Below are 27,785 nucleotides of genomic sequence, written 5' to 3'. Positions count from 1 at the left end.
TTGCAGGTATACATGATAAATTTTTTAAAGCATGTTTGAACACGAATGTATTGTTTCTCTTTGCACCTCTAAATGTGTACAGAAGCCTCTCCTTGATCTCCATGTTCATTTTGGTGTTGCAGTTTCTGGAGAAGCTTAGGGCCCAGTAAACCAATAAGCAGACTTCCAATTGGAGCTGTGAGGAGAATGGCCAAAAACGCCACTGTCAACACATCCATTCCATGCTCTTCCAACTTCTTCTCTCCATGAACTCTTGCTGTGTCCAAAGCCACAGACCCTATTGCAGCCTGAAAATAGTTTTCATGTTTCAACAGTTGCAAAATATCAGGAACACAACAGTTAAATCTTGTTTGACATCATTTGTCCAAAACATATCATACAATCAAAACTATATGATTGGGGGCTGGGGATATAGCCTAGTGGCAAGAGTGCCTGCCTCGGATACACGAGGCCCTAGGTTCGATTCCCCAGCACCACATATACAGAAAACGGCCAGAAGCGGCGCTGTGGCTCAAGTGGCAGAGTGCTAGCCTTGAGCGGGAAGAAGCCAGGGACAGTGCTCAGGCCCTGAGTCCAAGGCCCAGGACTGGCAAAAAAAAAATAAATAAATAAAACTATATGATTGCTCTTTAATTAGTAGCTATAGGCATTCTAACAAATACATGGTAAACAATCTCAAGCACTCATCTATAAGGTTTTTCTTTATCCCTTTACCACTAGAGTGCACAGGTTTTCGGTCAAGGGATTAAGACACGTGTCAGGAAGTTAAGTTTGTTGTGAATAATATCAATGAAAAACCTAGTGAAACAGCACTGTATCTCCTCCTTATCTTTGGTTTCAAGATCCCCAGTGGATTTATGAAATCTAGGATAGTATCAAACCCTATATAAATGTTTTCTCCTTATTAAGTCAAGAACTTTGCTTTTCCCCTAAAGGAAACACTTTATAGCTTCTCATTGGCATCTCTGAGAATTAATAGCATGATAATTGTTGTGCTTTGGGGCCTGACTGAGAAAGTAAGAATCTCTTGGAACATAACAAGTGTGATATGACATCCATGTGATAATTAAAAGGACTGCTAAAGGACTAAAGGTGTGAACAATGTGGACACTTGAGACAAGTGACGTGTGTCCCCAGGCAGACCGAAGTAGGATGGCTGAAAGTGCCACATTTTATCAAAAAAACATGCAATTTAAGACAGGTTTCTGGAACTTTCCACTTAATACTTTTTGGACTGTGATTGGTAGAGGCAATGAAAGCCACTGACCACGAAGCATGGATAGAGGGATAATGGTAAAGCATTACTGGAGGGTTTTTTTTTTAAATTTCTATACATGCTTTCTTTATTATGTAGAAAGACTCTGTTCAAGTATAATTGATCACCCATTCATCCTACAACATCAAAGTATTCCCAAACATGAAAATGGGTCAAGCTATTTGTTTTACTCTCTTTTTGGAAGATCCTGAAATAAAGGGTTCATAACTCTTTCTTCAGAATATAATAATTTAAAGAGTAGGGCTGGGGATATGGCCTAGTGGCAAGAGTGCCTGCCTCATATACATGAGGCCCTGGGTTTGATTCCCCAGCACCACATATACAGAAAATGGCCAGAAGTGGCGCTGTGGCTCTTGTGGCAGAGTGCTAGCCTTGAGCAAAAGGAAGCCAGGGACAGTGCTCAGGCCCTGAGTCCAAGCCCCAGGACTGGTCAAAACAAACAAACAAACAAAATTTAAAGAGTAAATTAGAACCAGGCTCCAGGGGCTCATGCCTATACTCCTAGCTACTTAGGAGGCTGAGATCTAAGGATTGTGGTTTGAAGCCAGTCTGGGAAGAAAAGTTGCCATAAGACTCTTATTTCCAATAAACTGCTCAAAAACAAGAAGTGGTGCTGTGGTCAAGTGGTAGAGCACTAGCCTTGAGCGCAAAGAGTATTAGGGACAGTGCCCAGGCCCTAAGTTCAAGCCCCATAACCGACAAGAAAAAAAAACCAAGAGGATATTAATATCAACTCTTCCAAAAAAAAAATTCAACTTAGATAGTTACTTTTACCAAATGTAGGGTAAGCCTTCTTAGTCAATATTTCAAGGTGCCATCCAGAGTTAACAGTTAAAATGCTTAGCTATCCTAGTCATCATTACCTGGACTGTCGCCTTTGGAAGCCATGCAAAAGAAATAAATATCTTTTCCTTTAAGTTAAAACCAGCAAAACACACCATCAAAAATGTAGTCAGAATTCGTATCAATACTGCAATGCCCAAGGTGGCAACAGAAAGGCCTGTAAGAAACACCAAGATTTTAGAAACAATGAAATATTAGTGGAGAAATTACATCATATATAGTTATTGATTCACATACTACAAATAAGAATAATACCAAAACATTCATAATTTTGTTTATTATTTTAAGTAGTTGTACAAGGGAGTTGTTATTCAACAATGCAGTTTATAAATTAAATGCATCTTGATCGATGTTACCCCCTTCAAAATCTCACCTAGACCTCCCAAAACACCGATTTCCTCACTTTTCTTAATTTTGTAGCATATACTTTTTTCCCCCTGTTGGCTGTGGGGCTTGAATTCAGGACTTGGCCACTGCCCCTGAGCTCTTTTGCTCAAGGCTACCACTCTACCACTTTGAGCCACAGTGGCACTTCTGGTTTTCTGGTGGTTAATTGGAGATAAGAGTATCACAAAACTTTCCTTCCCTGGCTGGCTTTTAACAGCGATCCTCAGATCTCAGCCTCCTGAGTAGCTAGGATTATAGGCATGAGCCACGACCACCCAGCAACGTTAAATTTTTGACTGCATTCTCCCCTAACTTCTTCTCTTCAATTGTCTACCCCAGACATTCTTAATTTTAAGTACTAAAATAGCTTACCTCCTATTAACCACCAAAAAACTGGCAGTGGAACTGTGCCTCAAGTGATAGAGCACTAGTCTTCAGCAAAAAAGCTCAGTGACAAAACCCTGGACTTAAGGACTGGCATATACAACACACACACACACACACACACACACACACACACACACACACACACACACACACAAAACTAACTTCAAAATTCTGGTCCTTGATCAGAACAAGACTGTATGAACATTCTTATCCTTGAGGGAAATATTGTCCATCCATCAATCCACCCATCCATCTACCCACCCACCCATCCATCCACCCATCTACCCACCCCATCCATCCATCCACCCACCCACCCACCCATCTATACATTCACCCACCCACCCACCCATCCACCCATCCACCCATCCATCCATCCATCCACCCATCCATTCATCTTTTAACATACTATGGTCCTAGATTACAAAGCATCATTTTTTTTAGCCAACTTCTCTAAACGATAGATCAGAGTTAAGTTTTCATATAATTGTGACCATGGGTATGGCTGAGCCCATTCCTACTGAGGCTATTTCAACTGAATGAAAAGAGATTTCACTTTAGCCCAAGTACTTTGAAATTCTTACCGACAGTTTCTGGTCTGAGAGATGCAACAAATACCTCTGCTCCAATCAGTCCAAAAAGAAGGGGCTGAAAAATATTCCAGGCAACTGCAATTATCTTTTCAACCTCTGACTAAAAACAAAAATAAAACATACATAGTAATTTTATTGTATGAAGTTGCATATGCCAAGAAGATTGCAAATGCAGTGGTTACATACACTAAAAACTTTGTATAAACTAAAATATTTTAAATAGTTGCCGTCTAGTTCATAAGATTACTGCAAAATGATCTAGGTACATTTAGTTTGGGTCACCAATATCTATTCTCTTCATTAAGGAGAACTGCATATGATCTTGTCAAGTTCAACTGTATAAAATGTGTTAGTAAATAAATAGCAACAAGGTAATTTCCATAGTACATATTGAGAAAATATAATGCATACTGAGAAAATGAATATTTTTAGTGTTCTTAATTTTCTTGAAAATCAATAAGAAAAACCCAAATAACTTTATAAAAGTGGTCAAGGCTTTAGAACAAGTTGTACTGTAATTAATAGTAGTTAAGATGACTGGCTTCATTCCAAGAATTTTGAACTTGTAAAAATGCAATTTGGATCAGAAATAATACATTGTTTTCTATTCACTTGTCAAAATGTATGAATACTAAGTACTCAAATCAGAAGAATAGATCTTCTCATAAACTTTATTGAAATGTAAACTGACACAGCCTTTTATAGGAGTAAATTAATACAACCAAAGGTAAATGTGATCACACATGCCTTTTTTTTTTGTCGGTCATGGGGCTTGAACTCAGGGCCTCGGCACTGTCACTGAGCTCTTTTTGCTCAACGCTAACACTCAACCACTTGAGCCACAGCGCCACTTCCAGATCACACATTCCTTAAGCAATCCTATTTCTAGAAATTCATACCATGGAGGAGTTAAAAGTTATGCACCATTTTGTTGATTTTTAATGTTGTTTTTTTTAATTTTAACACTTCTGAAATTAGGATGTGTCAATTAGTTTAATTGGAAGAATTCTTTTCTTCTTGGTGGCATATACAGTGACTGTGGTTTTAGAATTGAAATGTCTTACAGTTGACGAACTATAGTTTGCGTAAAAATATTTCACTAAAGCACTGTTTGTCTTGGCATAAAACTAGAACAATGGGGCTGGAAATGTGGCTTAGCAGTAGAATGCTTGCCTAGCATGCTTGAAGCCCTGGGTTCCATTCCTCAGCACCACATAAATAGAAAAGGCCAGAAGTGATGCTGTGGCTCAAAAGGTAGAATGTTAGCCTTGAGCAAAAAGAAGCCAGGGACAGTGCTCAGGCCCTGAGTTCAAGCACAGGACTGGCAAAACAACAAAAACAACAACAACAAAAAAACCCAACCAACTAGAACAATACCACTGTTAGTAGGAGACTTGTTAAATTAAGTATTAAAGGAACAAGGATGCCTCAGAATAACATGATCAGGTTCTTTCTTTCCTTATTTACGCACCTATCTATCTCTTTTTTGTGCTGGTACTGGGGCCTAAACACTGTTCCTTAGCTTTATTCATTCAAAGATTGCACTGTACCACTTGAACCATAGCTCCACTTTTGGATTTCTGGTGATGGATGAGAGGTAAGAGTCTCTCAGTAACCCGTGCTCACTTAGAACCCCAGCACTCAGATCTGTCTCCTGAGTAGTTAGGATGACAGGTGTGAGCCACTGGTGCCCAGCACGTAGGGTATATGCTAAGTAAAGACATGAAGTTACAGACTTGTATAAAAGGTAAAACAGTGATTTCGATGTGTGTATTGGGGTTTACATTTCTATATAGACAGGAAATAGCTTCTGTAAGTAATAATGTTACTCATTTAATGTTAAGAAGGTGCCCCCCACCCACCCAATCAATCTGATCAAAAGAGTTGTGAGCAGACGAACTTAAAAATGCAATTCACCTTTGTGTCGCCCCATCTCAGGCCTGCAAGGAAAGCCATGACCAAGGTACACAGCCCTCCAGATCCAGGGAAGCCAAAGTGCACACTGCTGAACACGGCCAGCACAGAGAACCCCAAGAGCAGGAAAGCTCTTTTCCACACAAGCTTGTCCTGAAAGAGAAGCGAGGCGATCCATTCAACGCTTCCGAGTAACTGATCTTCCCAATGCCAGGATTGAGAGGGAAGTAACAACGTCTGTGTCACTGCACAGCAACACCTACTCTTTCTTTCTTAACACAGCAGAATTACAAATGCACGATTCAGTTTTAGAAACACCAATTCCCTGCACCTGTAGGATTCATGAAAATTTAGAATAGTAGAGAAAAGGTCTGTCTGACTCCAGTCAGGCAGCTCTGTGTGTGTGTGTGTGTGTGTGTGTGTGTGTGTGTGTGTATGTGTGTGTATGTGTATGTGTGTGCATATTCCAGTCCTGGGGCTTGAACTTGGGGCCTAAGCACCACTCCTAAGCTTTTTTTTTTTTTTTGAGGTAAATAAAAGTATATTACTATTATGGGGACAAAAGTCTTATAGATAAGCAGATAGCTCTTACTAATATACCTCAAAATATATTCATCTTGGCCAATTACTCAGCATTTCTTTGTATTATTCAGAATTACTTACATATATTGTGAAGCAATCTATTTTCTCTTAAAACAGTTTACATCACAATATCATTATTCTACTACAGCAAAACAGAACTGTTCTATGTAGCTGTTTGTTTCAGTTACATGTCTAATTTATAAACATCTAAGCTTTCTTGCTCAAGGCTAGCATTCTACTGCTTGAGCTACAGCTCTGCTTCTGGTTGTTTTGGTGCTTGATTGGAGATAAGAGTCTGACTGTCTTTCCTGTCCAAGCTTCAAATCCCAATCCTCAGATCTTAGCCTTCTAAGTAACTCTGCTTACTGTTTTGTTTTTTTTTAACTGGTCCTGGGGCTTGAACTCAGGGCCTGGGCTCTATCCCTGAGCCTCTCTGTGCTCAAGGCTAGTACTCTACTACTTGAGCCACAGCACCACTTCCAGCTCAATATCTATGTGCATATGATCACATATGATGATGCTAAGCGAAATGAACCCCAAGATATGGAGACAAGCGGTTTATCAGATTAGGTCTTTCACCTGGTCAGTGCTTGGGAAGAATTGAATGAAAAATCCAAGAAAAACCCCAGTTGCCACACCAATTACCACCTCCAAAATACCCCGGAGGACATTGAACACCGTGGAGCCTGAAAAATACATAAAAAGACAAACTTCAGACAGAAATCCATCAATACACAGGCTTTATAGGCTTTAATTTATAGTCATCAAGTCCCTGGAAGGAGTTTCTTTAGGGAATTTCCTACTCTCTACAATCTTAAAAATATGTGACTTAAAATGACCGATAAAATGAGTCTATCACTCAGGAAGGGAAAGGATGTGTGTTTGCTCTCATATGTGGATCTTAGACCCAGAATACAACCCCACATGGGAAACATACACAGAGGCGTAGGTTGGCTTGTTTGTTTGTTTAAGTTGGCTAACGAATGGTATATGTAGGAGAGAAACACCATAGAGTAAATCTTTTGAACAATTAACAGGACGTTTTTTTTTTTTTTAAATGGGTATCAGGAAGCTGAAATGGATTGTAAAGGGGGAGGGGAAGTAATTGGAAGAGAATGAGACAAATACAGTCAGAATCCGCAATGTACACATATGATCAAGGAAGCAGGAGATGTGAAATGAATGGGGGAGAAGCAACTGGGATGAGGAGAATGATGGATGGATGGGTGGCTGGCTCTGATGAAGATGCACTGAAAAAATAAATGAACATGTTTAAAAAAAATGGGCCTATCTTATAAGAAGAGCATCCATACTGTTGGAGACAAGTTCCGAAATAAATATCAGAAATAATTTATAAACTTTTTATAGGTTTACATCTAATTTAAAAGACCCAACAACTTATAAGAGAGAAAATTCATGATCCAGACAGTTCTGCTGTATGTATAGGTTCAGTAGATAATTTGTCAGATTAATAATTTTAAATATAATTTTATAGTTATTTAGGTGTTGTACAGAAGGTTACCATTTCATAAGTCAGGTAATGAGTACATTTCTTTTTGGGCAATTGTCACCCTTCCTTCATTTTCCCATTAGATTATAACCTAAGAGGTTGATTTTTCAAAAACAATAGATGTATGTTGCTTTTGGTAACTTTGATGTGTGTGTGCGCACGTGCGCGTGCGTGCATGCATGTGTGTATATATATGTAGTAACTAAAGAATCTGGCAATTGAAATGAAAAAATCCTCTTAATTCTTCTCAAGTATTTATTATAAAATATTATTGAAAAATATTGTAGAAATAAACATCATAGTGAATAAATTTTGATTTTTTTAGAAGAATCATTATGTGAAATATTGTAATATAGAAGGAAGTAGAACCCACATTTTTTCTCTCACAGTAAGCATGAGTTTGGAAACTTTAATTTAAAAAAGTTGTTAGCACACCACATAGAAAATTATATTAAAATTGCTCTACCCATAAAGTAATCTTTCAAGATTATCCGAAGAAAAAAATGTGCTCCCTCATAATTGTGATTTCCTGTTACTATGGTAATCACATCTCTTATTTTAAAAGTAATAGCCTGTGAAGTAATTTATATAGCTAGGATAGCTGTTAGGTAAAAGGTGTCACAAGCAGAAGCATCTAGCTGTTATAGCAGCATCATGCTTAAGCTGTTACTGTAGAACATTTATGTTAAAGAACGTGGCTCAATAATTTCAGTCTGTTGCATGGTAAGGCTGCTAAAAATACCATTGGAGCTCAATCTCTGAAAATTCTAATTCAGTGAATCGAACTGGGCTCAAGTCTAAAAGGTCTGAGAATAAGTCCTGGGGAAGGGGAAGAACCTGGAACATTCTTCAGGTTATCCATATTTCCCTTCAACCATTGTCTTTCTCTCCTCCCACCCCCCTATGATGTTAATGAAACTCAAAGCAACTCTGTTCCATGACTCTTAATCCTGGCTACACTGCTTCCATTACCAAGGGGTCTGATTTAATTGGTCTAAGGTAATGTTTCCCATGGGAGTATTTTTTTAAAAAGAAGAAGAAAGAATATTCCCCAGGCATTTGAAATGTGCAGCTAAGACTGAGAACCATGGTTTTAAAGATGCACCTCAGGAAAGCAGTGGGAATGTAAGTTTGCATAGGCATAGTAGTGTTATAATAAAAGACAAGAGTATGGGTATACTGGACCTAATTAATTGGACATGGGAAACAATTTGTCCCTGACCAAGAAGTAATAGTTGTGTCAAAGAACAATAAAGACACTGAAACTCTTCTTTCTTAGCCTTTTGCCTAAATTAGGTGTAGTATTTGTTCATATCCGTTTAATGAAAGTATTAAATAATAGTGAAGCAAAATAAGACTGTTTCAGGTACTTATTAAGCACTAGTAAGATACCCATTAAAATCATTGATGTTACTGCCCATAAAATGCTGAAGATGAGAGAAGAGAAATTGGTTCTTATTTTTGAAGTATGTTAGGCCAGATGCCAGTGGTTCACGTCTGTAATCCTCACTACTCAGGAGGCTGAGATCTGAGCATTGTGGTTCAAAGCCAGCCCAGGTGGGGATGTGGCCAAAGGAGAACTCTATTTCACTGTTGGTGGGAATGTACACTTGTTCAACTACTTTGGAAAGCAGTATGGAATTTCCTCAGAAGAGTAAACATAGAGCTCCCCTATGAGCTAGCAATCCCACTCCTGGGAATTTACCCAAATGACCACAAACAAGGCCACACTAAAGCTATCAGTACAACTATGTGCATTGCAGCAGTATTTACCACAGCTAATATACAGAACCAACCCAGATGCCCCTTAGTGGATGAATGGATCAAGTAAAGGTGGCATATATATATATATATATATATATATATATATATAATGGAATTCTACTCATCCATCAGAAAGAATGATATTATATCATTTGTAAGGAAATGAAAAGATTTGGGGAAAAATCATATTGAGTAAGCCAGATCCAAAGAAACAGAAATTGCATGCTTCTCCTCATTTGTGGTAGCTAGAATGTGCCTATAAATCTCCAAGTAAACACACTGAATGAACAAAAGAAATACACTGGGACATGATATATTATATAGGTTCCTAGACATTCACACATTAAGGTTAACGGAGGATATTCATAGGAATGGATCACAAAGGCTATGTGCATATGATCATATAAAATGTGCATATGATTGTATAAAATAATATTATATAAAATGAACTCCAAGAAAAGGAAATGAGAGATTTTTTTTTTAGTTGCTGTTACTGTTTTTGCTTTCCTTTTGTAGTATTTCATAGTTTGTTTGGGGGAGGGTAGGGAGCACAGAAATGGTCAAGCAAAGGGTGAACAAATATAACAGTGGTACTCACTAGATACTATGTGGAAAATGAACTGTACATCTTGTGGGTGGGGACAGGAAGGGAAAAACTGCGAGAGAGCGAGGGAAGGAGAAACTGGGTCACACTCATAACCTGATTGATGTAACTGTAACCTCTCTGTAGATCACCTCTACAATAACAATAAAATACTATTTTTAAAAAGCCAGTCTAGGTAGTATATGAGACTCTTATCTCCAGTTAACTAGAAAAAAGCTAGAGGTAGAGCTGTGGCTCAAGTGAAAGTGTACCAGCGGTGAGTGAGCTAAGTGAGAGTGCAAGGCCTTGAGTTTAAGCTCCAGTACAACACACACATGCGCGTGTACACACACACACACACACACAAATAGAAGTATGCTCTTCCTTTATCTCAGCCTGCTCTGAGAGAAACCTACCCATCTTTGTAAAACGTACCCATTCTCTGAGAGAATTATATAGATAAAAACTTCCCTGGGGCTGGGAATATGGCCTAGTGGCAAGAGCGCTTGCCTGGTATACATGAAGCCCTGGGTTCGATTCCCCAGCACCACATATATAGAAAACAGCCAGAAGTGGCGCTGTGGCTCAAGTGGCAGAGTGCTTTGAGCAAAAAGAAGCCAGAGACAGTGCTCAGGCCCTGAGTTCAGGACCCAGGACTGGCAAAAAAAACAAAAAACAAACCCCCCCAAAAACTTCCCTGGATCCAGCTAAGCAGAAGCTGTTTGCCTTCCCTTACGCCTGCTTTCTATCCCCATTCCTGAACTTTCTCCATGTTACTTGAGCTGCCTCTCTCTAGAGGGAGGAAAGGCTGAAAAGGAGCCTCTGTCCCTCCTTATGTACACACCTGCCCTTGCTTTACTATTTGTAACTTGCCTTGAGCAAATATTCCATGCTTATGCCATTGCAGCCTATCTATCCCCCTAGAGAACACGCTGTCCTTTTATTACCTGTGGAGAAGGCCATGCCCAGGCACGTGTTGAAGCCAGTGATGGCCAGAATGTCATCGAAGCTGCCAGCAGCCATGAGTAAGGTAGGGACCCCCTTTTCAACACCGTAGCCCCCTCCCTGCAAAAGGAGCATGGAGGGCACTACGACAGCCGGAGACACAGCACCTAAAACAAAGCTAAGCACACAGTGCTTGAAACGTCTGTGACAACGTCTTAGTGATTCTCAGTACTTAAACTAGAAGTGGAGGGCTGGGGATATGGCCTAGTGGCAAGAGTGCTCGCCTCGTATACATGACGCCCTGGGTTCGATTCCCCAGCACCACATATACAGGAAACGGCCAGAAGGGGCGCTGTGGCTCAAGTGGCAGAGTGCTAGCCTTGAGCAAAAAGAAGCCAGGGACAGTGCTCAGGCCCTGAGACCAAGCCCCAGGACTGGCCAAAAAACAAACAAACAAACAAAAACTAGAAGTGGAGCTGTAGCTCAAAGTGGTAGAGCACTATCCTTGAGCAAAAAGAATTCAGGGACAGCACCCAGGCCCTGAATTCAAGACCCACAGCCAACAAACGAACAAACAAAAAACCCAAACCCCAAAAAAACCTATAACAATCTTTACTTTTTCTCTACTTTTTTGAAGGTTAGACTTCAAATAACTATAGTCTTTCAAATGGCAGAGAAACACCAAATCAGAAACACCTATCCACTTTATACTTTACTTCGAAAAACAGAGCACTATTTTTCAATGTATAGTCATATGCATACATAGGTTGTCTAAAATTAGATTATCTAAAAAAGTAAATATATTTATTTATTATATTTATATGATATCTTAACATGTATATCTGATATATATATATGTCTGTATATACACACACATATACCATGCATGTCTTAAAATTCTGCATACTAGTGGCTTACATCTGTAATCCTAGCTACTTAAGAGGCTGAGATCCGTGGACTGCAGTTCAAAGCCAGCCTGGGTAGGAACATCCATGAGATTCTTAACTCCAATTAACCAGTAAAAAGCTAGAAGTGGAGCAGTGGATCAAGTGGTAGAGCAACAGCCTTGAGTGAAAAAGCTAAGGGTCAAAGCTCAGTCAGTCCCTGAGTTCAGGCCCTACTACTGACAACACAAATAAAACTGTCTTTAGGAGTGAAATATAAAATGAATGGGGCCGAGGCTGCTTTTCCAGAAGAACACATGGACACTCTGAACAGGAATCAAGTGATGCTGGGCCGTCAATTAGGACTTCATATATAAAACCGTGCACATCCAAAGAATGACATAATGACTGCACATGATTGTAAGGATGGCAGCTGCTATAATACCAGAAAGCATTTTATGTACTTGAGCTGTGGCTCAAATGGTTGAACATCAGCCTTGAGCAGAAAATACTAACAGACAATGCCCAGGCCCTGAGGGGAAGCCCCATTACCCTCAAAAAACAAAACAATTGAATCCTCACAACCACCCCATGAGATAGATACAACTCCCTTCATTTTTATAAATGAAGAAACTGAGACACAGAAATGAAATAACATGTCAAAGATCAAACTGGGAAAAATCACAGAACTGGGATTTGAATCCAGACGATGATTAACCATACAAAGAATTTCTTATTTCTTGTCTACATATTAGCATTATAGTCTTACCATCTACCTTTTTGGTATGTGGGTGCTGGTTTGGGGGCTTGAAATTATCTCCTGGGTGCTGTCCCTGACCTTTTGTGCCCCAAGTTAGTCCTTTACCACTTGAGCCACAGGGCCACTTCGGGCTTTTTGGTGGTTAGAGATGAGGGTCTTATGGATTTCCCTGCCTTGGCTGGACTTGAACTACAATCCTCTGATCTCAGCCCCCTGAGTAGCTGGGATTACAAGTATAATCACTGGGAAAATGGCTCTATTGAGAAATTAGAATATTTAGATGACGCTAGATTTTTTTACCTTACATTTTTTCATGTCCTTAAGAAAATGCCACCATGCTTCCTCTTGAATAGAATTTGGGAATGTCCTAAGTATCCTTACCTATTTCCACATGATAAAGAAGAAATCATTACCCCAGTATAAATCCCCACTGCCATGGTAACTCCATCAGGAAGTGAGCGAGAACAGCTGCTGCACATGCCTCCACAAGACAGGGACCCAGGGAGAGTCGGACACAGACACCCTTCAGCTTCTTCAGGGCCTGGAATACAAGTGTAGACTTAGTAATGGAACCCTCTGAAGACATAACCTTAAACACCTTTGCTTCCGTATTCAAACCAAGTCTGAGTCATAAGGACTTTTCCAGGTAATACTTTGTGTGTGTGTGTGTGTGTGTGTGTGTGTGTGTGTGTGTGTGTGTGTGTGTGGTTGTGGGGCCTGGGCGCTGTCCCTGAGCTCTTGTTCAAAGCTAGCGCTCTACCACTTTGAGCCACAGCTCCACTTCCAGTTTTTGAGTAGTTAAGGAGATAAGAGTCTCTTGGAGACTTTTCTGCCCAGGCTGGCTTCGAACTGTGATCCTCAGCACTCAGCCTCCTGAGTAGCTACGATTACAGGCATGTACCACCAGCACCCGGCTTAGTTAATACATTTTACGTAACAAATGTTTCAGTGTTTTAGAGAGGGTCTGAAATGAGAAAGGTGATAGTATCAGCTCATTTTTAGATACCCTCACCTCAAGGCACAAGTTAAAATAATTCACTCAAGGTTGTAACATTGCTGAGTGGTGGGCCAGGTTCACAGCCAGGCTGTGTTCTTAACCACTGACTTCAGGTCCCTCTCAGCATTAATGTGGCCAATCAACTTGGCCCTAGAATGAGGCAAAGATGGCGAACCTCAGCTCTCAAGAACACTCACACCAGAAGCGGAGATATGGCTCAAATAGTAGGGCACAGGCCTTGAAGAAAAAAAAAAGCCAAGGGAGAGTGTACAGCCCTGAGTTCAAGCTCTAGTATCAACACACACACACACACACACACACACACACACACACACACACACACGATTCCTGCATTCAAAGACAAAAAGGATAAAAAGCATCTTAAAAAAGACTCATTCCTTATGGTAAGACTATACAATAGTACAGGAATTTGTACCAAAGGCATTGTATATTCATTCCCCCTTCCCCATAGCCATTATTTGTAACTATGGCCTAAATCTATGTCTTTACTCTATTTTTTTTGTTTTGTTTTGTTTTGTTTTGCCAGTCCTGGGCCTTGGACTCAGGGCCTGAGCACTGTCCCTGGCTTCCTTTTGCTCAAGGCTAGCACTCTGACACTTGAGCCACAGCGCCACTTCTGGCCGTTTTCTGTATATGTGGTGCTGGGGAATCGAACCCAGGGCCTCATGTATACGAGGCAAGCTCTCTTGCCACTAGGCCATATCCCCAGCCCTACTCTATTTTTTTTTTGTTTTGCCAGTCCTGGAGCTTGAACTCAGAGCCTGAGTAGTGTCCCTGAGCCTCTCTGTGCTCAAGTCGAATATTCTACCACTTGAGCGACAGTACCACCTCTGGCCTTTTCTGAGTACTTTATTAGAGTTAAGAGTCTCACAGACTTTCCTTCCCTGGGCTGGCTTCCAACTGCAGCTAGAATTACAGGCGTAAGCCACTGGCTCCAGCTTGTGTCTTTATTCTTGTCACTGAAAGAGAATAATTCCTCCTTTTTCCCTATCCATGTCCTAAGGCTCAGTGATTCCAAATACTTGGAAATTGGGAGGAATGAATTTCCTGTTCAAGAATATTCCAGTAATTCATACCTTTGGATCCAGACCAAGGCCAGCACGAACCAGTATGACGGAAAGGGCTATGCTTCTCAAAGAGGAAGACCATCTGTGCTTGATCTGCACTTGGTCACTGATGACTGGGATATTTCTGAGGAGAAAGCCAGCAAGCAGCATGCCTTCAACAGAGAAGTCAAACAGCACTAGTTGGTTTTCAAATATAGGAAATCTTTTCTACTACTTTACATGTGAAAAAGACTACTACATGATTTCTTCCTATTGTAGTCCTTGGCTAAATTAAGTTAAAGTTTTAATTAAAAAAACAAAAATAATGTAAGTTAGAGAGGCAAGGATAAACTTTAATATGGACATAGAAGAGTAGAATAGCTGGATGTGGTGGCTCATGCCTATAATCCCAACTACTCAAGAGAGCTGAGATATGAGGATTAGATTTGAAGCCAGCCTGGGCAGGAAAGTCTATGAGACTCTTATGTCCAATTAAGCAGCTAGAAGCTGGAAATGGGGCTGTGGCTCAAATGGTGAGGTGCTAATATTGAATGACAACAGCTAAGAGACAGTGCCCAGGTTCTGAGTTCAATCCCCAGTACTGGCACACACACAAAAACAGTTCCTCCATCAGAAACTGTCAAGTTCCTATCCTTAAAGCTTGTCCAGCACTTTTTTTCTCCATTTCCTTTTCTGCTCCCACTTCACATGGCTAAAACAAAATGAGGATTTTTTTAATGAGAACAGCTATGGGTTATAACTTATGACTTGTTAAAGGCATCATTAGTCAGGACAGCATTTCCTGGCACATTTATTTATTTTTATTTTTTGATAGTCCTGGGGCTTGAACTCAGGGCCTAGGCACTGTCCCTGAGCTGCTTTTACTCAAGGCTAGCACTCTACTACTTGAGCCACAGTGCCACTTCTGGCATTTTCTGTGTATGTGGTACTAAGGAATCGAACCCAGGGCTTTATGTCTGATAAGCAAGCAGTCTGCCACTAAGCCACATTCCCAGCCCTCCAGGCACATTTTGCTACTGCCACTTAATCTAGGACAAAGTCTCTTAAGTCCTGATTGTTTATATACTGTTAATTTGGTGATGGTATAAATGAGTCTTCAATGACTGCTTTTTGCTTAAATAATGGTCAGAGCAGTGTGCACAGGGGAAAGTTAACATATGAATGACAAATGTAAATGACAAGTACATGCGATGCCTTACATGTGATCAGTTCCTCAATTGATTGTCATGGGACTCATTGTTACTTGCCAAACTTCCCGCAGTCACCACCCAAAATGGTCACAGTTCAAGACTTGATCAAATCAATCTAAGAATGAAGGCCTGATGCTTGAATCAGCAGCCACTCGTGTCACTGAGTGTAGGGTAAGGAGTACAATGGAAATGTAACAATGAAAATAAACACTTGCGAGCATCATTTGGTGTTGGTGACACGAGTGACTTGCACTGCAGAGATCTCTGATTTATAGCATTGACTGATTTCTGTGTGACAGAAACTTCCACTACAGTGGAAGTTATGTTACAACAATGATGTCACTGTGTGCCATTGAGAAAAGACAGGCCGCAGTCCTCCATTATAAGCAACCAATTTTTAGTGTCAATGGCTCTTGTTCTGTTCCATTAGCAGTTTAAGTATAAGTTTACACAGTTTGGTGTGTGTGTGTGTGTGTGTGTGTGTGTGTGTGTGTGTGTGCCAGTACTGGGGTTTCACCTCAGGCCACTGTTCCTTAGCTTTTTCTGCTCAAAGCTGGCACTCTAATGTTTTGAGCTATAGCTCCATTTCCAGGTTTATTTTTGGTAGTTAATTGGAGATAAGAGTTTCATAGATGTCCTTTCCTGGGCTAATGTTGAGGATCTTGATCCTCAGCTCTCAACCTCTTGAGTAGTTAGGATTACAAAAAGTCTGAGCCAAAACCAGCACCTGAAATAGGTTAAGTTTTTTAAAAATTATCACATTCAACAACTGGTTCACAGGATTTAAGAATTGGCTTTTGGCCCTACCCCAGCAAATACAGAAATATTTTATTGCTTTAGTTCCTATAGCCTTCCAAACTTACAATAAAAAAAATACAATTTACTCTGAAGAAAACAAGCCTTCAACACTTACCAAGAAGAGGGGGCAATGGAGGTAATGTCGGTAACTTAATGAGGCTGAACAGTTTTCCTCCAATGACAGCACAATAGAACAAGATTAGAATTCCAAATAGATTTCCTCCAGGGAGACATTCACTGCCTGTAATTGACCACACAACAGCCCACAGAAGAACAACCATGGTAACTGGAAGAAACCAAGAAAATTTGGTTCTGTTAAGTTGTCATAGACAGGTTTTGATATGATCCATAATGATAAATGAATGACAAAGAACACATGCTGGATAATTCCCATCTTTTTAAAGAAATGGGATATTACCAGTACCTCTGAATTTCTCCCCCTATGTTCTTCCCAATTCTGTTTCCCATCTTTCACATTGCCAAAAGAAGCCACTATCTTGAACTTCTTCTTATTTTTCATTAGAATTTTATCAGCAGTTATAAGGAACAATTGCTGTCTTTACCCTCTCCATAGGCAGATAAGAATCCTTAAACTCCAGTATTTAGTTTTATTTATTTGTTCTAGGCCTTGATCTCAGGGCCTCATGCTCTTACTTTTTGTGTTCAAGGCTGGTATTCTACCATTTGAGCCACATCTCCACTTCCAGCTTATTTATTTATTTTCGCTGGTTAACTGGAGAAAAGAACCTTACAGACATTTCTGCTCAGGCTGGCTTTGAACTGTGATCCTCAGAGTTCAGCCTCCTGAGTAGCTAGGGTGATAGGTATGAACCATCAGCACCTGGCTTTTCTGTTATTGATTCATCTTGTCTTATTGATATTACATAATGTAAAAATAGTAATATGTCAGAAAAATGATATGCAAAAATGCATGCAAATTCTGTATGGCACTAATATAATTCTCTATATACCATTTTATATGTGTAATTCCTAATAGAGAAGTACTATGTCAGAACATGCTATATTCCTCATGAAGATCTTTAGTAGTAAATTATTATTTTTGTCTGATACTACTTTTTTCTTGTGCCCAAAAGATAGCTTTTCTAGGTATAACTCGGGTATATCTCCATTTTTAAAATGAAAGGTGTTTTATTTCTTCTCAGTTCCTTGAAAATGTTATTCCTTGGATTTCTGGCTTTCATTTTTGTTATAAGTATAATTTTGGCTCTTTTCTTTCTTTTTCTTTGGCTGTTTTGAAGATCATGTTCTGTTTTCTTCAACTTCAAAATGATGTGTCTGTTTAGGTGTGGCTTCTTTTTCATTTGCTTAAGACAAGTTTTTAAAAAAAAAAAATCAATTCTGTAGCCAAAGCAATTCTAGGCAAAAAAAGCAGTGCAGGAGGTATCATAATACCAGACTTCAAGCTCTACTACAGGGCCATCATAACAAAAACAGTCTGGTATTGGTATAAAAACAGACCGGAAGACCAATGGATTAAAATTGAAGATCCAGAAATAAAACCGCACTCTTACAGTCAGCTGATATTCGACAAAGGAGCTAAAGACATACAATGGAATAAACATAGCCTCTTCAACTACTGGCGCTGGGAGAACTGGGCAGCCATATGCAGAAAACTCAAAAGTAGACCCAAGCCTATCACCATGCACCAAGATCAACTCAAAATGGATCAAGGACCTCAGTATCAGACCTGAATCCTTGAAACTACTGAAGGACAGAGTAGGAAAGACGCTAGAACTTACAGGCACAGGAAGGAACTTCCTGAATAGAGAGTCCCAGGGGCACAACAAATAGGGGAAAGACTCAACAAATGGGACTACTACAAATTAAAAAGTTTCTGCACAGCTAAGGACATAGCCACCAAAACAGAAAGACAGCCAACCATATGGGAAAGGATCTTTACCAGCACAGCAACAGACAAAGGTCTAATATCTGTCATCTACAGAGAACTCAAAAAACTAAGCCCCTCCAAGCCCAGTAAACCAATTAGGAAATGGGCAAAGGAGCTAAAGAGAGACTTCATAGGAGAAGAGAAAAAATGGTAAAGAAACATATGAGGAAATGTTCAACATCCCTGGTAGTAAAGGAAATGCAAATAAAAACAACCCTGAGATACCACCTCACTCCAGTTAGAATGGCCTATACTCTGAACTCAGGCAACAACAAATGCTGGAGGGGGTGCGGGGAAAGAGGAACCCTTCTCCATTGTTGGTGGGAGTGCAAATTAGTACAACCACTTTGGAGAACAGTATGGAGGTTTCTCAAAAAGCTCAATATAGACCTACCCTATGACCCAGCCATACCACTCCTAGGCATCTATCCTGAACAGCAGGTCCCAAGATATCAAAAAAACATTTGCACTTCCATGTTTATTGCTGCACAATTCACACACAATAGCCAAAATATGGAATCAGCCCAGATGCCCCTCCACAGATGAATGGAACAAAAAAATATGGTACCTATACACAATGGAATACTACATAGCGATTAGGAATGGTGAAATATTGTTATTCACAGGGAAATGGTCAGAACTTGAACAAATAATGTTGAGAGAGACAAGCCTAGAACACAGAAAACAAAGGGGCATGATCTCCCTGATATAAGACTGTTAAGAAAGGGTGACGGAGAGACAGTAGAGACCAGGTCTGTGAAACCAAAAACTGCTTGTCAAATGGTATTTCCCACAGGTTTGGGGCAGCAACCCAACAGTATGTAACTAAAACCAAACACCTCTCAACATACAAAGGTCAAAAATGACCTCTCAGTGGAATACAATAGCCCAAAAGCTATGTATGTAAGTTCATATAAGACTACTGTCGACATATTGTCTAATATCGACATTACATTTAAAGCCCTAGGCGAATTTTCTTGGGCTTGGTCACATGGATACTGTCTATGTTCTTGATACATTGTGTATTGTATATATGTCTACCTGACCTAGGGAAGGGAAAGAAAAACAGGGTATAAGATATCACAAGAAATGTACACACTGCCCTACTATGTAACTGTACCCTTTTTGCACAACACCTTGTCAAAAAATTTGTGTTCAGTTAATAAATACATTAAATTAAAAAAATCAATTCTGGAATATTCTGTCTTTATTTCATCAACTCTTTCCTCTTCCCCACCCCTATTCTCTAACCATGTTTAAATCAGTTAATAATTTACTTTCAGTTATAATTTTGGAAAATCATATTTTCACATATATTGAATGGTTCAGGAAGAGAAAACCAAGTCCTCTTGCAAAATAGGAAACAAATAGAGCTTTCTGTGTGAGCTCATTTTTCAGGCAGCTTAGTGAGCCACAATTATAAAGTTAAAAACAAAAAAAAATTCTCATCACATCATTCACTTTACTCTTTTCTTATATAAACTATAATTGTTATATTATAAATGTTACAACTAGAAACATGCCATGTTTTGAATGCTCAAAGTTAAAAAAAAATAAAATTTAAAGTAGAACAGGTATCAAATTATCTATGCCCTTATTAGCAAATGTGTATTTTGGAATCTGGTTTTCTCTACATGTTCTAAATAAAAGTTTGAGATGTTTTTCTCATGCTAGAACAGAAACCTACTTAATTTCATTTAAAAACATATCTAGAGTCTAATGTAGAACATATTATACTTGGCTTTCATTGTCTCAGATTTAAAAAAAAAACACAAAAACATCTTCCAGAGCTCCAAATTGAAGTGGAACTATCAAGGTTTGAGCAGTGGAAAGGGCATAATGGTGCATGTTTGTAATCTCAGAGTATGAGAGGCTGAGGTAGGAGGATCAAAAGCTCAAAGCCAACTTAAACTATTGAAATTGTGTCCCTAAGGGGGAAAAAGTTTCATTTTTCAGTAAACTAACATCCTAAATGGGACACTATGTATTTACTTCAGTGATATTGTAGTTTCTCAACATGATTTATTATTATTATTATTATTATTATTATTTTGCCAGTCCTGGGGCTTGGACTCAGGGCCTGAGCACTGTCCCTGGCTTCTTCTTGCTCAAGGCTAGCCCTCTGCCACTTGATCCACAGCACCACTTCTGGCCATTTTCTGTATATGTGGTGCTGGGGAATCAAACCCAGGGCCTCAAGTATACGAGGCAAGCACTCTTGCCTCTAGGCCATATCCCCAGCCCCTCAACATGATTTTTGAAATACATCTTCTTCAAAACAATTCTCTTTTTCCAGTTAGATTGTGGATTTCCTAACAGAATCAACACAGGTGTACATACACTCTTAATTTACAAACAAAAGTGGCCTCATTGAAACTGTACATCCATATAGTCATTACACTTACAATACAATAACTTTTCTTTGCCTCCAGAAATCAAAATCCATTCCTAGAAGACATCTAGATATATTCAAAATTGTGTGAGGTGCATGCTAGTGGCTTATGCCTGTAATCCTAGCTACTCATGAGGCTGAGATCTGAGATCATGGTTTGAAGCCAGTAGGGCAGGAAATATGTTTGTGAGACTCTTATCCCCAACTAAATACCAAAAGGGCAGAAAATGGAGCACTGGCTCAAGTGGCAGAGTACTAGCCTTGAGCACAAAAGCTCAGGGTCAGGGGCCAGGGCCTGAGTTCAAGCCAGAGGATGAGCGTGTGTGTACACACACACACACACACACACACACACACACACACACACAGGCGCGAGCGCGCGCGCGCCCGCGCGAATTATCGGAGATAACACCTCCTTGCAAAAAAAAAAAATCCTCAATGTGGTTAAGAAGCAATGGCAGCCCTACTATAATAAATTGAATCCTAAACCAAGATTATCATTTATAAAACGAGATTTATTTATAAATTGAGCTGTATCTGCTCACATATTACTTGCAGTTACAGTAATAACAGCCAATGTAGGTTATGCTTTTCTGTTTAAAAGATATTTTTGCAAGTATGTTTCTCATTAATGCTGTAAACTAATTTTGTAAAATTACTCAGATGTATAAAAGGAGAAGTTCCTTGAACTCTGTTTTTTTCCACTTCCTGCTGATTCACGTGCGGGTGCCTGCAGTGACCGGGAAAGTCTTGGGTTGATTATGGCTGAGCCCTGTCATCTGGGACCTGGAACGCCTGACTGTGGGAACCAGGCATTGTGAATGCTAACCCCATAACATTCACCAATCGAGACTGTTAACCTGCTAGTTTTTATGTCTGAGAGAAGCATACTTCCTATTGTCCTTTAAATCAAGATGAATTATAATTCCAAAATGAATTATAACTTCATTAAAAAAAAATGTTTGTACTGCTCCTGGGGCTTGAACTCAGGGCCTGGGCTCTATACTTGAGCTTTTATGCTCAAGGATAGCACTCTACCACTTGAGCCACAGTTCCACTTCCTGCTCTTTGTGCTCAATTGAATATAGGAGTCTCACAGACTTTACTGCCTGGGGTTGGCTTTCAACTATGATCCTCAGATCTCAACCTTCTGAGTAGCTAGGATTATAGATATGAGCAACTGGCATCTGGTTTGTAACTTCATCTCTGACCTCTTTCTGAATTTCTCCTTACCACATACATACCATTTGTTATTACTCTGTCCAGTAGCCCATGCGGAGGGCAAGTCCACGCTGATCTCAGTCTTTGCAAACAATTCGATTCTGTTGGTGTTTCCTGTAACTTTTTCTCACTGCTACTCAGTAGGTTACTTCCTTCTGTTGGTTCATTTCCTTCTACACCTTTGGAATTCATTATTGTCTCTGCCTGTATTTAAAGCAAAAAAAAAATTCTTACAATGGCATATTTTCTTTGGTAGTTACTGGTTTTTCACATTATAAATTAAATTGCTATGACTAGAATCAAAGATAACACTTTATAAGGAAAACCCACAACGTGATTGCCAACCAACTAGCTACTTCTTAGAAGAACTGTGTTAGAAATATGTAGCATTGTTATTCTTTTTAGAATTATAAATGCTTGAGTCACATAAAACATTGTTTCACAATACCCAGTTTAAAAATTGGAGTAGTTAAGATATAATTCAGAGCCAAAGGCGATACATATATCAAAAGGGTTCAGAGAAAGATAATGATGTGTGAAGAAAACCAATTCACATTCAATCATGTACTTGAATTGAGCAATGACAGAGAGGGAAGGAAGGTAGCCAAAATTCTTCTAAGGGTTAGGCCAGGGACCCAAAGCATTCTATAGGCTCTTCATTTTGCCAGTCTCAGGCAGGGGTCGCTGGGAAAACTGGTAGTCACATTTACTCTGAACTTTACTGAGTGTGGGAATTAAGAATGGGGAGAAGTGTAAGGTTTATTGTTATTACTTTTGTTTTTATGAGACAAGATCTTACTATGTAGCCCAGGCTGGTCTCAAACTCCCCTCCTTCCTAGCTCCAGTTCCTGAGTGCTGGGATTACAGTCCTGGAAAATTGCTTAAGTGAGAAGTAGAGAAGGAGGAGACCATAATTCTATCAGTGTAATAAATAATACATGACTTCCTTAAAGTAATAGCTGGGACTGTCTACATTTGATCACAGATGTTTACCTGTGTTTCCCCAAGCTCAGAAGCTCGGTGATTCATCTCTGTGGATGCTTCCAGATGTTGACATTGGATTGCTTTATCTTCATCTGCCATGACTTACAATGACAGAGAAGATGATACAGTGGAGAGGAATGAGATCTGTTTTGAAGGAGAAACAGCACAGACAATAGCAGTGATTTGAAAATCCGTGTGAGTTACACTCATTTCTTTCCTTAGAACTCTGAATGGCTAAAAATATGTTTAAGTTAGATTGTTTCAAATTTTCAATGACTGACCTTTTGTTTGATTCCACTATATTACCCTCAGTCTTTTTTTTTTTTTTTGGCCAGTCCTGGGCCTTGAACTCAGGGCCTGAGCACTGTCCCTGGCTTCTTTTTGCTCAAGGCTAGCACTCTGCCACTTGAGCCACAGCACCACTTCTGGCCGTTTTCTACATATGTGGTGCTAGGGAATCGAAACCCAGGGCTTCCTGTACACGAGTCAAGCACTCTTGCCACTAGGCCATATTCCCAGCCCCCCCCCCCTTTTTTTTTTGCCAGTACTGGGACTTGGACTCAGGGCCTGAGCACTGTCCCTGAGCTTCTTTTGCTCAAAGCTAGCACTCTACCACTTGAGTTCCAGCTTTTTCTGTGTATGTATTATTGAGGAATTGAACCCAGGGCTTCATGCAAGCTCTCTACCACTAAACCACATTCCCAGCCCCTTTAATTTTATTGATATGTGTGTCTATGTGTGTGTGTGCGCGCGTGTGTGTATGTGTGTGTGTTTTACTGCTTTCCAAAAAAAGCTCCTGTTTGACCAATCACATTCTTCTTTCCCACCCTGTTTTGTGTTAACACTTCAAAATATTTGGAGCAATACCACAACTAAAATCTCCTGAGTTCTCCTGGACCAACTCAATGAAGCATGAGAGTTCCAGCTATCCTTGTTGTTATTTCTTTTATGTGGCATGTGACAGGGAAGCAAGGCTGACATACCCAATAGCTCTAGACATACTATGTTCCCAGGCTTTGTGTGAAAAGTTGCAAATATTCCCCCATAACTGTCATTAGAGTTTGTATACTGACCAAGAATCAGCCACATACCAATTACCAACAGAGTCATAGCTACTCCCGGGCCAGATATTGGATGATCTCTCATTACAGAACATGCTCTGTAAATATTTTTCAATGAAGAAATGTCTCCCATTATACTTGTAGAGCCAGGGACTTGAGAGACCTAGTCTACAGGTAACAAACAAATGCCTGCAAGGGCCAGGCAGGTGTGATAAAGAGATTTATAACAGGAATTGAGTGTTTATGAGGTGTTGAAGTATGGAAAGCAGAGGGTCAAGCCAGGCAAGAGATGTTCTCATCTGTAATCCTAGCTACTTAAGAGATTGAGAACAGGAGGGTCATAGTTTGAGACAGATTTGGGCAAAGAGTTTATGAGAACCCTTCTCAACCAATAACTGGGCATGGTAGAGTGTCTCATCTTAATGATACCAGAGGTTGAAAACAGGTGGATCAAGGTTCCAGGCAGGTCTCCACAGGGCCAGGCAAAAATGTTCATGAGACCCCATCTCCACAGAAGAAAGCTGAGCAAGGCGGTATACAGCTTTCTTCCTAGCTATGGCAGAAAGTTTAAAATAAAGTGATGTTGTCTAGCCCAGCCAGAATAAAAACCTGAGATGCTATCTGAAAATAATGAGTGTGGAAAAGGGTTGAGACATGGCTCTGTGGTAAAGGGCTTGCCTAGCAAGCATGAGCTCAAACCAAAATTAATGACTTGATTTAAAATAATTTTTTAAATGGAGAGTCTAGGTTGGGTTCACAAGAATGACTTTGAGAGCACTAGTAATGGAGCCATCAAAAACTGTACTATTTTTTCCATGACAAAAAGACTCTGAACCAATGCGATGTTATACACTTGTAATACCAGTACTTAAAAGGCTGAGGGTCATGTAAGACATGTTCTATGTCAGCCTGGGCTACATCACAAGATCCTACATGAAAAAAAGAAGAACCATAAAAGTGTATTTTAAAAAAGGCAAAGGGAAGTAGCTCTATAGAAAAGTCATGGAGTGTTAGCCTTGAGCACAAAAGAACTCAGGAACAATATCCAGGCCCTGAGTTCAAGCCCCACAACCAACAACAACAACAAAAATAGGCAAAGTAAACAAACAAAAAAGAAACTCAAGGGGCTGGGAATGTGGTTTCTTGGTAGAGTGTTGCCTACCATGCATGAGGTCCTGGGTTCGATTCCTCAGTACCACATACACAGAAAATGTTTTTTAAAAAAGAAACTCAAGCTAGCCAACCAAGTTTAAGCTGTAGAACACCACAGTAGTTGTCACCTAGAAAACTTTGGATCTGCCAACTCTGAAAAACCAATTTTTCCTTTTGAGAAAAATCTGTAATAATCTATTGACCTTCAGTTCTGCATTGTGGGAAAAAAAAGGTTTACAAAACCTCAAAAATGTAGTAATAGCAGATGATTACATACAAACACAAACATTTTACTAACTTATGCAGTTCTGTATGTGCACCACATAGTCAAAGCCAAGAGAGGGGATTATGCAGCCCTAATCACTCTTACACAGGGGTCAAGTCCAGAGAAAGAGGGCTACACCATTATACCAGAATGGGAAGGTTGCCCTGTGGTATTTGTTTCTACAGCAAACACCTCCTAAAATATAAAGAACCTTCCCTGTCCTATGCCAGGGTCTTTGTGTGTACTGTGCTGTATTTGCTTCAAAGCGTGGTAATTTCTTTTTGAGCCAACTATATAGACAGGATTGGCCTTGCGCTAACAAACCTCCTGTCTTAGCCTCCTACAGCTGTGATTTCGGGTATGCTCTACCACATCCCAGCCCTCCAGGGCTCTGACAGCCACAGGGCTGCTGGTGATTCACTCTGGAGGGCTCACAGCTGTGAGGCTTTCCACACCCAACAAATCCTCATGGCTGATGCTTGGCATCGGCTTCTCCTTGCTGGACCAACCATAGGTGACCTTTACAACTGAACTGGAAGGGAGTCCGTGGGAATGCTTGTGGCTGCCCACGTTCTCCTGCGTGTATAAGAAGAAACTCTAGGGCTGGGGATATGGCCTAGTGGCAAGAGTGCCTGCCTCATATACATGAGGTCCTGGGTTGGATTCCCCAGCACCACATATACAGAAAGTGGCCAGAAGTGGCGCTGTGGCTCAAGTGGCAGAGTGCTAGCCTTGAGCAAAAAGAAGCCAGGGACAGTGCTCAGGCCCTGAGTCCAAGCCCAGCACTGGCCAAAAAAAAAAAAAAAAAAAAAAGAAGAAACTCTAGTGGCAGGTGGAACAGAGGAGTCTAACCCCCACATTACCCACCCACTTTGAAAATAGCCCTCAGGACTTGGGCCTGGGCCACCAACTCTAATCAATTTCTTCTTTTTTTTTTTTTAGTGGTCAGTTGTGGGGCTTAACATCTTGCAAAACTGCAATACAATATCATAGTCGTGTGGGGTGGGGGGGGGGGCTTGAACTCAGGGCCTGGGCACTGTCTCTGAGCCCTTTTGTTCAAGGCGAGCACTCCACCACTTTGAGCAGAGCTCCACCTCCGGTTTTTAGGTGGTTGACTGGTTTTAAGAGTCTTACAGAAACTTTTCTGCCTGGGCTTGCTTGGTAAACCTTGGATCTCATTCTCTTGAGTAGCTAGGATTACAGGTGTGAGCCACCCACGCCTGGCTCAATTTATTCTACACTGCCTTCTCCGGAAGCCCCCTAAGTGATGAAAATAGTCAACACTAAGGGCCCTCTCGTGCCTGAGAGGTCCTGTATGAATCAATCACGTCGTTTACATCTCTAGTATTGCCTTGAGCCAGAACTGCCTAAGGACACGTGAAGACACAAGTCTCATCCCACTGTTTCTGTGAGCTCCATTAGGGCAGACATTACGTTTACTCCTAATGTCTGCTCGGCACCGAGAGGATATTCAGGTATTTGCTGGCACGGATGAGCCTCCACTGTGGCTTGGAGAGAATCAGAATCCAGCGTGGGCTCCATGTTTGCCGCAAAGGCGCACTAACCAGGCTTTCCGTCACCAGCGGGGATGTGCCCAAGACTTCCCCGGTCTCCACGGGGCCAGGGGGCTCCTTCCGGCCTGAAGCCACAGGCATTAGCCTTTCGATTTGCTTATCGTCTAGATAAGGTAATGAGGTGAGATAACAAGCAGATCGGATAAAAATGGTAAAAAGCCACCGCTCCTTTGCACGCGGAGCAGCGTAAGCTGCACCTAAGCTGAGCTAAAAAAAGGAAAATTCCCCGGCACCAGCCTCCACCGAGCACGCCGAGGAGAGCCCAGGAGGAGGGGGGGGGGGGAGGATCGGAGGGGAACCCGGGGAGAGGAGGGGGGCCATGGGGAGTCCTGCGCCGGGATCCGTGGAGTCTGCGGCCCACGCGGGGCCACAGGGCTCCCGCGGGCCCAGGGCGCGGTGTTTACCCGGGGCGTGCGGTGCTCCGGGTCGGGTGGGCCACTGGGGAGCATCCGGGCGGCGGCTGCGGTCCAGCCGGGTCTCCACACCCACGCCGGGGGTTCAGGACGCGCGTGCCGCTCACGCGCCTCGCCCCGCGCCGGGATCTCCGCAGATAACGGGGCGCACGCTCACCCCACCGGGTGTCTCCGCCTCCGGCGCCCACTCGCCCGCCGGCCCCTCGGGGAGCCCCCGGGGAACCAGCCGTCCGGGACGCTCGGGCGCGCGGCTATGGAGGGCGGCGGCGGCTCCCGGCTCCGGCCAGAGGCACCCAGGCCTTTCGGTGGCTGCTTT

General features: G+C 41.1%; 1 protein-coding gene across 3 annotated transcripts; it reads right to left on the bottom strand.

Annotated features, from left to right (window-relative positions):
• On the bottom strand, positions 1–27,785 carry Slc9b2 (solute carrier family 9 member B2). Of its 3 annotated transcripts, none has more exons than XM_048333497.1 (12): positions 27,461–27,785; positions 23,014–23,148; positions 22,044–22,224; positions 16,614–16,784; positions 14,520–14,662; positions 12,839–12,966; positions 10,784–10,959; positions 6,559–6,665; positions 5,401–5,550; positions 3,475–3,583; positions 2,140–2,276; positions 1–287 (listed from the first exon to the last, which is right to left on the bottom strand). In XM_048333497.1, the coding sequence occupies exons 2-12, from the start codon at positions 23,101–23,103 to the stop codon at positions 69–71; spliced, it is 1,611 nt and encodes a 536-aa protein (XP_048189454.1). In that variant the 5' UTR covers positions 23,104–23,148; positions 27,461–27,785; the 3' UTR covers positions 1–68. The 3 variants fall into 3 exon arrangements, with proteins under 3 accessions (XP_048189454.1, XP_048189456.1, XP_048189455.1); XM_048333499.1 differs by having other exon boundaries at positions 3,475–3,538; XM_048333498.1 differs by having other exon boundaries at positions 22,044–22,221.

Source organism: Perognathus longimembris, chromosome 24, assembly GCF_023159225.1.
Source record: "Perognathus longimembris pacificus isolate PPM17 chromosome 24, ASM2315922v1, whole genome shotgun sequence".
Taxonomy (NCBI): Eukaryota; Metazoa; Chordata; class Mammalia; order Rodentia; family Heteromyidae; genus Perognathus; species Perognathus longimembris.
This window is presented reverse-complemented; position numbering and strand designations above follow the sequence as displayed.

Coding starts and splice junctions, on each gene's coding strand:
- Slc9b2 (XM_048333497.1), bottom strand. CDS start 23,103: ATGGCAGATGAAGATAAAGCAATCCAATGTCAACATCTGGAAGCATCC. Junction 14,663..16,613: donor TCCATTGCCCCCTCTTCTTG/GTAAGTGTTGAA, acceptor TCTCTGTTGAAG/GCATGCTGCTTGCTGGCTTT. Junction 3,584..5,400: donor TGAGATGGGGCGACACAAAG/GTGAATTGCATT, acceptor TTTTGTTTTTAG/TCAGAGGTTGAAAAGATAAT.